Genomic DNA, 15201 nt, shown 5'->3' on the forward strand with positions numbered 1-15201 from the left:
ACACTGACCTACCTGTAAATGTAAACCGAACTTCAGGCAGATAAAAAATTATCCCTTGCAGTGGGGCTGTGCCCCCACTGCAAGGTCAACAACTTGTTTTGTCTAGGGAAGAGGAGATACAGTTTTACTTAACTGATCCTCCACTCCCCTGACAGGTAGTGCTCCTCCACGTTCCAGCGATGGACTGTCCCTCAGCATCCTCACATCCAGAGCAGGGTTATGGACACTGCTCTGGGCTTGATGATGTCAGGACCCTAGAGTGTGAGGGTGCAGAAGCTGGGGGGGACCGGTCTAGCAGTGGGGAGGAGCTGAGGATTGGGTAAGTATATCTCTATTTCTTGTTACCCTAAATATAAATAAGCGATTAACCCTTGCAGTGCAGGCACAACCCCACTGCAAGGGATCATTTTTTTATTTGCCCGGAGTTGGGCTTTAATGCTTAAAGATTTTAAAAGAGAAAACTGTCGCTGCAACTGCTAAAAAGTGCCATCTGGAATTAGGATTTTTTTGTTGGTTACTTAATGTAGTTCTAAAGGCTGAATGTTTTTCAGTGCAGCTCCCCCCCAGCCCTCCTTGTACTTACCTGAGGCCGATCTCAATCCAGTAATGTGCATGAAAGCAGAATCTCTCGCAGCTCTCTCCCACCTCATAGGCTCAGAGACAGCAGTGGTAGCCATTGGTTTCCTCCTCTCCCTCTTCACAGCCAATGAGGAGAGTGTGGGTGGCAGGGCCGAAACACAATCTGTGTGTCTATGGACACAAAGGGGTGTGTTTACTACAGCTAGAAAGGGCAAAATTAGTTACAATTCTGCAGAGAAACCAATCAGCTTCCGGGTTTTGTTGCTAAAGCTTAATTAAACAAACTGAGGTTAGACGCTGGTTGGTTTCTCTGCAGAATTGTAACAAATTTTGCCCTTTCTAGCTTTAGTAAATAAACCCCACAGAGACAGCTTGGGAGCGAACCCGCATAGCAAGCGGCTTGCTATGGTGGGCACTTGGCGGGAAGGAGGAGCCAAAAGGACCAGCGAGGGACCCGAGAAGAGGAAGATTGGGGCTGCTCTTTGCAATACCACTGCACAGAGCAGGTAAGTATACCATGTTTGTTATTTTTTTTTTTAATTAAGGGTTTACAATCACTTTAAAATACACCTAAAACTACATGTTTATCAACAATACAGTGATTTCCTGTTACAGAAAGTTGCAAAATACCAAATCGGCTGGCAGGATAACATTTGTAAAATTATGACACAAGAGAAAAAGGACAGAAAGACAAAAATGCTCTTTTATTGCTAGTGACAGTCTGCAGCATATGTCTATTTTGATTTTGCTCAGAGTCCCACTTTCGTTTTTAACTATAACAGGAATATAGGACTATACCTTTAAATTGAGTTGCTGAGCAACCCTGACCAGTTATCACTGTGATGGTAATTATGGTACCTTGACGTGCTATGACAGTCGTCCATTTCTAGTTTATCCCCCACAGAAACAAGAGAAACATACAAAGTGCAAATGACACAGCCAAGGCCTTTCAAAGCCCCTGTTTGCCAGATTGAGAAAATAAGACACCACATCTTAAAATTCAGAGGAGCTCCCGGGCCTGCAGAAAGGACACTGATGGCACAAAAGGCCCATTTAGCTCATGAGAGTCTGCTTTCAGCATTAGCATTCCCCTGGAAACCATCCACTGATTTTCTCAAGTAGATCCCATTTCCTTACCTCAGAAACCTTGCCAGGTGTCCCTTTTGAGTTTGACCATATCGCAGAGGGGACAGGACAATTATTTCCTTTTAGTCCTCAGCTTTCCACTTGTTAAACTCTTTCTGATGTCTTTTTCACTGGAGGGGTAGTCTGAAATATGGAGTGAGATATGTTAGAGTGGATAATGATTCAGTTAGTGCAATGTACATGAAAACATTTTTTTATTTTATTCAAGAAATTAAAGCAAATTTTGTTTTTTGTTTTTTTTTTTGTTTTTTTTATCTTTTTGTTACTACAGTGTTTTCAAAATGTGATTTACTAATAGTCACAATCAGATGGCAACCTTAATAGAAAAGTACTAGCTGGCTCTACAAATTTCAGAAAAGTGGTTAGATCAACTTTTCCCAGGCCTTTTAACATAGATGAACCCTTAAAATAGCTTTTAGGTCTCAAAGAACGACTGCTGATAATAATTTTCAATAATAATAATAAAATTAAACTAATAACATTCATGGCCCAAAAAGAAATACAAATCATGAAAATTGTAGTGGTCACTCATAATGATGGTCACTGGAGAAATGCACACTCATGTTGATGGTTAGTTGAGATGTGCCCCCTTTTATTAGTGGTCATTGAAATGCCCTATTATATTATTGGTCAGGGAAATGCACCTATAAATTGGTGGTCAGTGGGAGAAGGACCTCCTTACACTGCTTACACTCGTAATCAGTGGTTGAAAGTCCCCTGGTGGTCTGTGGGAAAAATTATCAGTGGGAAGAATGCTTTCAACATTGATGATCAGTGGGAAGAATGCCTCCTTACCTATCAGAAATTGCTCATTACTCAAGGAACCCCTAGCAATCTCCAGAGGAACCCTAGGGTTCCATGAAATCCTGGTTGAGAAAGGCTGGCTTCAATAATAAGCATTGATTGGAAAACTCTCACAACTGACTTCAACCAATCAGGGTACTCAAAGTCAGACTTGAAATCTGACATTTGTTGCCCTGTACTCTGCCTGAAACCACCACTGTCTCCTAGCTCCCTGGAGTACATATCAGTATCAAATACCTGAGCCCTGTAATTCAGTGATGGCCAATTTACATGATATAGGGCTTCTGACTTCAAAGTGCCACATATAAAATCCAGTTAATGTAATGCTACAGAAAGCTGTCAGGGACTATAGACACACAATAGGAGATGTTCAGAGACAATGGGTATGCTACAAGTACATTTTAGAAACTACAAACATGTTATAGGATATGAGCATGGACTTTGAACATGTTACAGGAGCTTTTGGAGACAAGGAACATCCTTTAGGAGACACTCATAGACTGGAAATACGTTACATGTGATTACTAGAAACTATTGCGATTAAAGTTACTTTTCAAATCATTGCTTCCACAGTTGTGCCCCATACAGCCCCCTAAAGCTAATCTGTGAGGAAAAAAAAAAAAAAGAACCTTGTAGTGGTGCTCTCCGCACTGCAAAGGTTATCTGCTCTTTAAGTTTAGGCATAGAAGAATAAACTGTAATACCTTGTCATCATAGGTATACCTCAACTATGAGAGACAAAATGTGGAAACAAGTCCAGACAATCACATTGTCTGATTTTTGAAAGAATTTATTTGCAAATTATGGTGGAAAATAAGTGTTTGGTCAATATCAAAAGTTCATCTCAATACTTTGTTATATAATATGTTCCAAGTCTCTGATCATATCATGTAGCATGTTTGCAGTCTCAAATATTTACCTGTAGCTAGGGCTAGGGAAAAAATCGATTTGAATCTTGAATCGAGTTGAGAGGTCAAATCGATTCAAATTTTCAGCAAATCGATTTTTTAGATTTTTTTTTTTTTCACTAGGACCGGCGTTGACACCGCTCCGGTCCTGTGGAGCTGCGGGCAGGAGTTTTTAGGCGAGGCCGCAGCTTCGGCCTAGTCCGCGAGGCTAGACGCCACTGACTAGGCCGAAGCCGCGGCCTTGCCTAAAAACTCCTGCCTGCAGTTCCCCAGGACCGGTGTTCTGCCGAGAAAGTTCCGCTCGGCGGATAAGAACCTCTAGCGGGGAGGGGCCCAGATTGACACTCAGGGAGGAGTGTTCAGGGGCAGTGGCGGCTGGTGTTTTTTTTGGGGGGCTGCAAACAATCCACCCACTGATCCTCCCATCACGGATGGGACAAAGCCCCCCCATTGGTCAGTGAGTCAATCAGGGCCCGCAGCGGTATTTCCTCCCTCGGTTCCCCCAGCATCTACTCCCTCCTCCTCGTGGAGGCCAATCCGATCTTATCTCCTTTCATGACCCGCTTCCTAATTGGGAGGAGGATCAGTGTGAGAATAGCAAATATTCACTCGCTATTGTCACACAACTGGGTGGGCTCGGGGCGCATTGCTCTGCGCCCCAAGCCCACCCTTTTTTGAAGCCTATTAGAGCCTCTGGCTCTAATCACATGCTTCAACCCCCCCCCCCCATTGGAATCCATGGTTCGGCACCCTGTATGTAAATCAGGGGGCCAGACGCCCCTAATGGAGGGGCCGCCACTGTTCAGGGGCCACACCACAACCAACCATTGGCTGCAGCCTGCAGAGAGACTACACATGGCCGGGGGAGAGCCAGAACCACATTACTGAGGTACAGAGAGAGCTCCAGGGGGTCCAGAGAGAGGGAGATACAATATAGGGAGAGAGAGAGATACAGCATATAGAGGGAGATACAGTATATGGAGAGAGAGAAATACAGTATATAGAGAGGGATATACAGTATACAGAGAAGGAAATACAGTATAAAGAGAAAGAGAGATACAGTATATATAGAGAGAGAAATACAGTATATATATATAGAGAGAGAGATAAAGTATATAGAGAATGGAAAATACAGTATATATAGAGAGAGGGAGATACATTATATAGTGAGAGGGAGATACAGTATAGAGAGGGAGAGATACAGTATATAGAGAGAGGGAGATACAGTATATAGAGAGAGGGAGATAACGTATATAGAGAGATGGAAATACAGTATATAGAGAAATATTTGGAAGTCATATCCCCAAAAATTCTAAGTAGTATCTTTTTTTTAACCTCCCTGGCGGTAATCCCGAGTCTGACTCGGGGTGGATTTTCAAAACCAAAAGCGGTAACCCAGAGCCAGACTCAGGATCGCATCGCAGGATCCATGTAGAGGTTACTTACCTTGTCCCCTGGATCCTGCGATGTCTCCCCGCTGTGATCTGCAAGCCGCCGTGTCTCGCTCGATTCACAGTGTCGAGCTCCGTTCCCTGCGACCGTTGCGACGCACGGGGACAGAGTTCGGCGCCAAATTCAAAAATTAAAAAACACAGTATAGATACAGTATACTGTAATCTTACAGATTACAGTACTGTATCAAATAATTACACATCCCCTTTGTCCCTAGTGGTTTCTCCAGTGCCCTGCATGCAGTTTTATATTATAAATGCTGTTCTTTCTGCCAGGAAACTGGAGATTGTCCATAGCAACCAAAAAAGTCAGTTTACGTCAAAAGGGGTTTTAGACCAGCTAGAAAACAGCGATGATAAATTAGAATCACTTGCAGAATTGAGCGATAGTGATTTGTGGGGAAATCCGTCATCAAACACTGAAAGTAACAAAAGCGACAATTCTGAAACTGAGCAAATTTCAGTGTTTTTGATTTGATTACATTATTGAATAATTTTTATTATTATTATTTGTTATAATTATTTATAGTTATTTATTATATTATAATTTTTGATTTTGTTTTTCAAACTTTATCATACCCAGGATGTCTACTAGACTCTTGTTTGGACAGGTTTAAGTGAGTTATTCCTAAGAATTACAGGCCTACAATATATAAATGCCAAATTTCTGTGCAAAATAATTATACCGCTTTCAGCATCAAAAATCTGAAATAATCATACCGCCAAGGAGGTTAAATCTCATTGACGAACTGTGAGAAATAACGTATATATCATACAATCATTCCATAAACACATACCACATACACTGCATATATAATTTGAGAAAAATATGCTCATAAAATAGTTTACCATTTGCCAATAAAAAAAAAATATGCCCTCGGATTTCATTTTAAAAATCTGGTCACCTTTAGCATAAGGGGAACTGTAAGTATCACTCTCAGCTGAAAGCTGCTGTAGGGCTGGATAAATCACCAAGTGCTACTAACATTAGTGTGCACCCAGCGACGGATGCTTGAAATGCAAGTAGTCTTTCACCCACCAGAGTCTCATTCACCACGGCTAAATATCCAGTGTGCATGAGGCCTAACACATTAAGACCTCTATTTTATTAGATTAGGGAAGCGTCAGGTCTTTATTGCTGTCTGTATCTTCATGTCCCCCCTACTTCCTGTCTCAGCGACAACCATGTAACAGGGAGTTAGGAGAAATGTTTCCATGGGGATACAGACAATAAAAAAAAACAACTTACAGAGGTTTTAACTCTTCTCCACAGTTTCCAAAACTAAAACAAAGTTAGGCTTTAAATTGAGCCTGTGCTCTTTTTACAATTCTTCAACTCTAAAGTCTAACCTAACAACAAGCACCACAAGATGCTGGCTATCACTTTTATTAGCCAATAAAACTCCTTCTGTGCCCTCGTGCTCTATACAATATGTTTGTGAAATCTTTGGTTCCAGCTTCAAAGCAGATTATAAAAGGTGTATGGCCAGCTAATGTTTCCTCTGTTACTAGTGCCTGACTCTCGTTAACTTCGTGGTTAAGTAATGTCATCTGCCATGGCAGCTGGTACCTCTAACACCTACCTTTGGATCACCCATCAAGGCCACAAGCTTCATTTGAGACCAAGCTGGTTCATTCATCTGGAGCCACTGCTTATCAGAGCTGTGGTGGATTGTCGGGAAGTGGGAGTTCAGTTTTCTGGATGCGTCAGTGTTCTTAACAGTGGGGCGTCGTCTTGTAGTTTACCACAGGAGTGCGAGTTAAGCATGACAACGCTGTTGTGTAAATGTATAGAAAACCAGTATTGTCACTCTTACACAGAAAGTCCCGGATTCATTTTATAATTTTTTAAGACAAACCTCCAGCCAGAAGGCAGAAAATAAATAAAAAGTTAGATATACCACACAGTATTTAACAATAAATATATTTTTTAACATAAGATATACTTTAAGATTGCAATGGAAAGGCCAAATGCATAATTACAGATCTTTGTTGTTTGAGAAAACCTGGGACCCCTTTGGCTTACCAGACAGAACTTTCCTGCAATTTGAACATGGAAAATAGCATTATATAGCTTTTAAAACATTTTAAAAATTAGGTTCAATAATCAGGTTAAAATTAAAGCCACTATCCAAAAATCTGGAAAGTATTACCTTGTCATTCTCCATCTCCAACTCCCTGGCTCCTCTTCTGTGGTCCTGTAGACACAAGTCTGGTGTTGATGCAGGAGCAATGCTGGGACCTTGCCCTGCTAAGTCACATACTTCAGCCACAATTTTCCATGTTTGATCCAGCAGATTATTCAATTCTTGATAACTGTAATGTTAATCCAGACCTCTGGAACTCTGACAATAGCTGACATTTCCTTAAAGTCAAACAAATCTTTTTTATATAATTATCACAGGTAAATTATTGTGGCCCTTGGAGAGGTGTTAGAAATGGAGGTGCAAAGGACTTTCTGCTAGCAAGCCAAAACTTACTACAACAGATATACCACAAGGAACAAATAAAAGCACTCTCCGTCAGTGTTTATGCACAACAAAGGATAATCTCTTTTAACTTCATGCCAAGTTCTCTATTCTAGCTGAGAATACAGAAATAGGATCTGTTAGGAGTGGACTACAATGGTATAATAGATTTAAAAAAAAAAAGCCTTTACATGCCCATTAGCTAGAAGGATGCTCTTTTAGCATTCAGCATCTGCACTCAAATATTACTTACTATCTTCAAAAGCAAAGGAAACAGCTTAGACAACAGAAAAGAAAAGATAAAATGCACACATCTCATTTTACATTTATTAAAACATACTTCTGAACCATCTATATAGAGTAGACTATATTGTGCATAAGTGAGAGTTATGAAAAGTTTGGCCTATTTATTCCCTAGCACTTATTCAGAAACTGTGCCAGCAATGGTTGCCAGCTCATTCCAGACTTCTCTTTTCCTGGCCATTACCTTTGGCTGTTTCTGGAGGATTCTAGAGTGTTTCTGGGCTTACTGATAAGCACAGCCCTTTGGGTCTAACCCAGGACCTCCTTACGAGACATGTAGTGACCAAACCACCTATATAGTCAACTTTAGAGATTAATGTGGCAGCAGCTTTGCTTTAACCTCCCAAGGCTGTCTCACTCTGTTTCCTATCATGGAAAGCATGAATATTAATGCTAAGAGAATCTTTTGGTCAGTACTCATCACTCTTGACTTGAGATTTGCATAGTAATGTTGGTTAACCAGTAATTTTCAAGCCTTGTTCAAAAAATTAGCTCACGCTCCCATACCACAGACAAGTACTGAACCTGTAAAACTGCAGGCTCTGAGATAATCCATTCACTTTTCTGCTACTTTATGCTCATTATGTAATCCTAGAGATGTAAATACATGCATGCACTGCTAGAATTGTTTTAGACTTTAAATATACTCATCACGCTATTTTTGAAAGAGGTTTTGCTGTCTTTGTCTAATAACCAGTGCTTGGAAACCTATGAATCTATTGGAAACCAAGGTCTTTTGGTCTTTATTTAGGGGGCTGGTCAACCTAAAACTGATCTGTCAGTTTTGGATAGTTGGTGGCAGAAACTCTGACAATTGGTTCACTACATCAGAATGCCCAGGTCCACCCACCTACAACAGCCATTACTTTTATTATTATTTAGTGGTCTGATCTGGTTGCTGAATGATTATTCCCAAAGTTATGTTTGCATGGGCATACAACCTTCTAAAGCACAAGCTTGCACATCTATAAAATGAGAAAACAGCCCAAATGTCAACTTTATGTTGGTCAGGAATATCCAATTTGGCCAACCGAACCTTTCCTCAAGATGAATAATCAGTGTATCTGCTCATGTCAGAGGGTGATGATAACTATATTTACGTATATGATACAGCTGACAATTACTTTACTAGGTAACAATCATTGAATGTCTACAGATACCTTTAGTGTTGGACTTTTTATTTGTTTTATTTTCCTGGCATCACATCAGAAGGTGTGAAAATCCACGGAGGGTAGCATAGCTGTTAACTCTAGAGGGGAGATCTTGGTATTAGAATCTCTGATATATAGCAGAAACCAATGGGTGATTCATCCCAGCAGCATCCACTCATAACTAAAAATTACATTTTAGTGTTTGGTGGAACACCTTACTCCCACTGTGGCAGAACGTATGTTGGCTAGTCTACTTCTTTTTTACGCTACAAAAGCTATAGAGTTATACTGGAAGAAGTCTTCACACTCTCAATTTCATTTTGGAAACAATTGGTGAATAGCTGTCTGCCTCTCTATATAGATACCTACACTAATAGAGGGTGCCCTAGAAAATATGATAGAGTCTGGTCCAAATGGTTGGCTGATCCCTCCACAGCTTCAGAGATGACCGTCTTATAGTTTGAATGTCTTAGCCTCAGATTTACATGTGTGTATCTGCCATGGGGACCCCTCTTTTCTTTACTGCATTTCCTCTGAGCTATACCTTGTTGACTCTAAGGTACCATTGTTTCTGTGTGCCGCACCACCTTTGACACCTTAGGTGTACGCCCACACATTATCTCCCTTAAGTTATGCCACTCCTCTGTTGTTGCCCCTTGCACTACTGTGAATTGATATATTTTGTTATTGTATGTGATGTGTCTGTTGAAACTCAATAAAGTTTTCAAAAAAATAAATAAAAAAATGACATTTTAGACAGACTGACTCTTTAATAAGGCAAATAGCAGTAATGGGCAAAATAATTTATCTACCAGTACCTACCAGTTGGCCTTTTCTTGAGCTCACAAAGGACCACAAACCTTTATCATTTATAGGCAAACCTGTTGATTAAATGACACCAAGTGAACCTGACACACATTCACACAGCCATACACATCCAATCAGTGGATCTCATCAAACACATAGTCTGGAAAAACAATACTTTGCATTCTTTTGGAGTTGAAAATGCCCCATACATTACTGATCTGTTCCTGGGTTTTTTTGAGTCTCTGTAGCTCAGGCGTGTCTGTGACGATGCTGAAGCCTTTTCCTTTACTTTCTTCAAAGTCTCTCTTGTATTTTACCTGAAATAACACATTTATATATTAGCTCAAACCCAGAATTTTCAATGTGAGAATAACATTTTCAAATAGCTAAAGTTAGTGACTAATATACAGTATTTGTCATGTCTGATTTATGGTACAGAGTCTGAGATTTCTAACCTTGTATTTACCTTTTTCCCAGACAGCCCAGTACAGCCTACTGTTCAATGTTGGCAGTCATATTAGACCAGAGAGACAGTTTCTGCCTCCTTTTGGCATTTTAGCAGGAAGTAGATGTGTATTTCAGCATTTTTATTTTTTTGGACAGGTTTTTTTCCTCTGCCAGAATTGTAGCCTGCCCATTGGTTCGGAATTATTCGGAATCAAGGCAGTGCTATATCCCAAGTATACAGTAATAAACAATGAAAATATCACCTAATAAGTGTCCATATAAATCTGTGAATAATAACATACACAATACAATTTGATAAAAAGTGCAGCTTAAAAAAGTAGTGAAAAGAGATCCAGGAATAAAGTGCATACAGCTATGGAGACGTATAATGCTTCACAGAAAAGCCACAACTTCCACCATTCCACCTCTTGTAAATAAAGGCTCCAAAAAGGCTTACCAGAGCCCCACGACCCTCCAGATATGAGTGGTCATGAAAGGCATATGTGTAATATTCTGAGTTTTGGCTGTACTACCATCCACCCAGCTAATATACACCAAGGCTCAAGGTATCATCCAGACTTCTACTACAGTTGGATGTAACAGTATCTTGTGCAAAAAACAAAAGTGCTTGCAATAGTGTAAAAATCTCTTATTAAAATGTATCATTTCATAAGGTTACACTCACCTAATAATGTCAGTTTATGATGGAACACTATGCAATGAAAAGGAACATCACCCAGGGGGTGCAGGCACAGCAGCCAGGGAGTGAAATAAAACTTTCCCTGTGGGGTACAGACAAAATAGCAAGGAAGTGAAAGGAAATATCCCCAAAGGGATATATTCACAAATGCGAGGAAATGTAAAGAAAAAAAATCCAGGGAGAACAAGCACAACAACCAGGGAGTGAAAGAAAATATCCCCGGTGCTGCCGGCACAACAGCCAGGCAATAAAAGGAAATATTCCCAAAGACGTACAGGCACAAGTGCCAGCAAATGAAGGAGATACCCCCAGGGGGAACAAGGACAACAGCCAAGGTATGAAAAAAAAAATTCCCCAAGGGGGCACAGACACAACAGTAAGGGAGTGAAAGGAAATATTCCCAAGGGAGTGAAAGAAATTATTCCTAAGGGAGTGAAAGGAAATATTCCCAAGGGGGTATAGGTACAAAAGCCAGGTAGTAAGGAAAAATATATGGTAATACACGCACAAAGCGGGAAAGTGAAAAGAAATATCCCTGAGGGTTATAGGCACAGCAGCCAGGGCGTAATAGGTATGGACTAGGGATAAACCCGCATTTCTAGTCGAACATAAGTTCGACTCGAACATCGGGTGTTCGTTTGTTCTAAAACGAACCAAGCATATGGGGCGTTCGCGGGAAATTCGAGCGCCACGGAATGCCCTATAATGGACTGAGGCTCTCTCAGCAGAGTGCGCTATGATTGGCCAAAGCATGCAGGTCAGGTGCATGCTATGGCCAATCACAGCGCACTCTGCTGAGAAAGCCATAATTGGCCAAAGGCAGGGTGCCTTTAGTCAATCATGGCTCAGGGGAACTAAGTCCATGCCCCACACTATATAAGGCTACTTACATAGCGGCCATGTATAGTATGTGGACGGAGATAGCTTGAGCTAGATTAAGCAGGCAAGTTAGGTAGTGGTAGATATTCAGTGTAGACTCTATATTCAAGTCAGTGCCAGCAGTGTATTTGATATATATATATATATATATATATATATATATATATATATATATATAAACACAGTCTAATATATATATATATATATATATATATATATATATATATATATATTCTGCATTCAGGGTAGCAGCCTTTTCACAGTGACAGCCGTTATATAGCCAAGGGCGGGGCCACCCGGTGATGTAACCGGGTGACCCCGCCCCTTCTGACATCATGTGATGTCAGATGGGGTGGGTTCAACCATTTTCATCACCGGGTGGCCCCGCCCTTGGCTATTTAACAGCTGTCAAAGCAAAAAAACGGCAGTGGGTGGGACGGCTCCCATGGAGGCTGACTGTTTTTTTTTTCTTTTTTTTTTTTTTTCTTTTTTTTTTCGGGACTGTCAGGGTCGTGATTGAGGATGGATTTACATCGTGGGACACTTTTTTTTTTTTAATAAAGGAATTGTCAAAAACTGTCTGCTGTTGTTTTTACCTTTTTGACACTTTTTTGGTTAATGGGTAGGGGTATTTTTATTTTTTTATTTATTTATTTATTTTATTTTATTTATTTTATTTATTTTATTTTTATTTAATTATTTTATTTATTTTATTTTATTTTATTTTATTTTATTTTTTTCTTTACTTTTGTTTTTAGTATTTTTTTGTCATTTTTAATTTTGGAAATTTTCCTTCATAATACCAGCGCTGCTGGTGTAGATGTGTTTTTTAAATAAAGTGGCCATACGTTATTACGCTATGGAAGCTCTCCTTTTTTTCCTAAATATATGAGTGGAAGCAATATCCTCAAGGATTCAAGAGCACAGGAGACATCCAGCATAATACCTGGCAGCAAGGCGATCCATTTCCCAAACACAGGTGAATTACCCTGCTGGGGGGCTTGGGGAGCTGATTACCACATAAGGATCTATCAGACGGAAGTAACCCAGCGTATCATACCATAAGCGTTATACCCCTGCTGGGGTTTTGGGAGCTGGTGAGTAAGCAACCAAAGGGGGAGCACGAGAGTCACCTGACAAATTATTGCAGCACCAAGTCACCTGTGGGAATCTACACAAATCATTTAACATCAATATATGGGACTGTTACAATATTTGTTGAAAATCTAATTGCTGTTGTTTCCTGGGCTATTGAGTAGTTTTTGGTCTATGTAATTGTAACCTAGGATGATTATATGTAACGTATCAGATTAGGATACATCACCGTATTGCTATATGGTTCCTAGTAAATGCACTATATGGAATCCAGTTTCTGGTCCCTTTTCCAGATACAGTAGGATCCAGTAAGCTGTGCGACACCTGTTGCCCATTATAATCGCTTGAACATTTGAGCATTAGAAACGTACCTACTTAGCGGTTGTGGCACTACCCATATTGTAAATAAGGGGGGCTTTTATAAACTGCATACCTCTTAGATTTACAACTAAAAGTAGGAGGTGCCACATTATAGGCTATCTCAGTATTTAATTATATTGGTCAATTTATGACTCTCTTTAGGTAGCGCCAATATACCCAATCCTTTATTTTCAATGGGTAGGGGTACGGTTCAGGAGGGGGGGCACTCTCTCGTCCCCCCCCTTTTCCTATTGGAATCTGGAAGCCCCCTTTAACAAGGGGACCCCCAGATCTCACCTCCCCATGTGAATGGGTAGGGGTACAATGTACCCCTACCCATTCACCAAAAAAGTGTCAAAAAGTAAAAACAATAGAAGTTTATGACAGTTTTTGACAATTCCTTTATTAAAAAATAAAAAAGTGTCCTGAGATGTAAATCCATCGTCAATCACGGCGCCGACAGTCCAGAGGAAAAAAAAACACGTGACCCCCGACATGAGATCAGAAGGGGCGTGGTCACCTGGTTATGCCCTTGGCTTTATAACAGCTGTCACTGCGAAAAGGCTGCAGTTGGCGCGACGCCTCCTATAGAGGTGGAGTTTTATTTTTTTTGTTTTATTTTTCTCGGGATCGTCGGCGCCATGATTGAAGATGGGTGGACATCGCGGGCCTTTTTTTTTTTTTCTTTAATAAAGGAATTATCAAAATGTACCTGATACCCATACACATGGGGGGGTGCTTGTTAAAGGGGGCTTCCAGATTCCGATAAGCCCTCCGCCCGCAGACCCCCACAACCACCAGGCAAGGGCTGTGGGGATGAGGCCCTTGTCCCCATCAACATAGGGACAAGGTGCTTTGGGGGATCCCAAAGCACCCTCCCCATGTTGAGGGCATGTGGCCTGTTATGGTTCAGGAGGGGGGGGCGCTCTCTCGTCCGCCCCCCTTTTCCTGCGGCCTGCCAGGTTGCATGCTCAGATAAGGGTCTGGTATGGATTTTGGGGGGGGGACTCCCACACCATTTTGGCGTGGGGTTCCCCTTAAAACCTACACCAGACCTGAAGGGCCTGGTATGAATTTTGGGGGGGACCACACGCCATTTTTTATTAATTTTGATTCGGGGTTCCTCTTAAAAGGGCCTGGTATGGATTTTGGGGGGGAACCCCACCAATTTATTTTTTTTGGCATAGGGTTCCCCTTAACCACTTCAATACACTGTATTATATAAACTACACTGCCTGCATTGACTGAATATAGAGTCTACACTGAATATATAGGCTACCCTGAATGCAGAGTATATATCAAATACACTGCCACTAACTAACCTGCCTGCCTAATCTAGCTCAAACTATCTCTGTCCACACACTATACACGGCCGCTATGTAAGCAGCCTTATCTAGTGTGGGGCATGGTGGACTTAGTCCCCCTGAGCCATGATTGGCCAAAGGCACCCTGCCTTTGGCCAATTATGGCTCTCTCAGCAGAGCACTCTGTGATTGGCCAAAGCATGCATGCGTGCACACTGTGGCCAATCATCATACAGCAATGCACTGCGGTCCCGCAGTGCATTATGGGGCGTTCCGCAACGCTCTAATTTCCAGAGAACGCCCCATTTGTTCGATTTGTTTTAGAACAAACGAACACCCGATGTTCGAGTCAAATTTACATTTGACTCGAACCGCGGGCTCATCCCTAATAGAAGCCACACCATAGAAGCCACACCAAGGTTCTAAACCTTCCAAAAACATTTTCACAGAATACAGTTTATTTAAACAGTTTGGACTTCTTAGAAAAACTACCTGAAACTATTTATTGCTTATTAATGTCTTGTTCTATTAATGTTTGTCATTCCAAAATAGGAAAGAGAATATACACAGCTTTTCTGTAATCTCTAAATTTCCTTTGAGAATCACCTTAATAAAAGTCTTTCACATTAAATGAATAATTACAGAGCAGTTGTAATATGTTCAAGCTACAGGCAGCTCATTTGTTGGTAAGGGATTACTTAAACACAGTATACGCCTGATCTCTTGTTGGAAAGATACAGTACACAGGTTTTGAAAAGCATTCAATGTTATCTGGAAAAATATGTAAAAAACAAAAACA

The 15201-nt window shown here is 40.8% G+C and overlaps 2 protein-coding genes across 2 annotated transcripts in view; both read right to left on the bottom strand.

Moving 5' to 3' along the window:
- Positions 1-3498, bottom strand: part of LOC141144254 (uncharacterized) — a 147444-nt gene extending 143946 nt beyond the window's left edge. The window contains exon 1 of the mRNA XM_073629750.1: positions 1717-3498. The gene's annotated coding sequence lies outside the window, so the exon portion shown is untranslated. The remainder of the gene's footprint in view (positions 1-1716) is intronic.
- Positions 1-15201, bottom strand: part of LOC141144255 (LIM zinc-binding domain-containing Nebulette) — a 395409-nt gene that overhangs the window by 171560 nt on the left and 208648 nt on the right. The window contains exon 4 of the mRNA XM_073629752.1: positions 9827-9934. Within this exon, the coding sequence (XP_073485853.1) occupies positions 9827-9934 (108 nt within the window). The remainder of the gene's footprint in view (positions 1-9826; positions 9935-15201) is intronic.

This window comes from Aquarana catesbeiana, linkage group LG05 (assembly GCF_042186555.1).
Source record: "Aquarana catesbeiana isolate 2022-GZ linkage group LG05, ASM4218655v1, whole genome shotgun sequence".
NCBI classification, from domain to species: domain Eukaryota; kingdom Metazoa; phylum Chordata; class Amphibia; order Anura; family Ranidae; genus Aquarana; species Aquarana catesbeiana.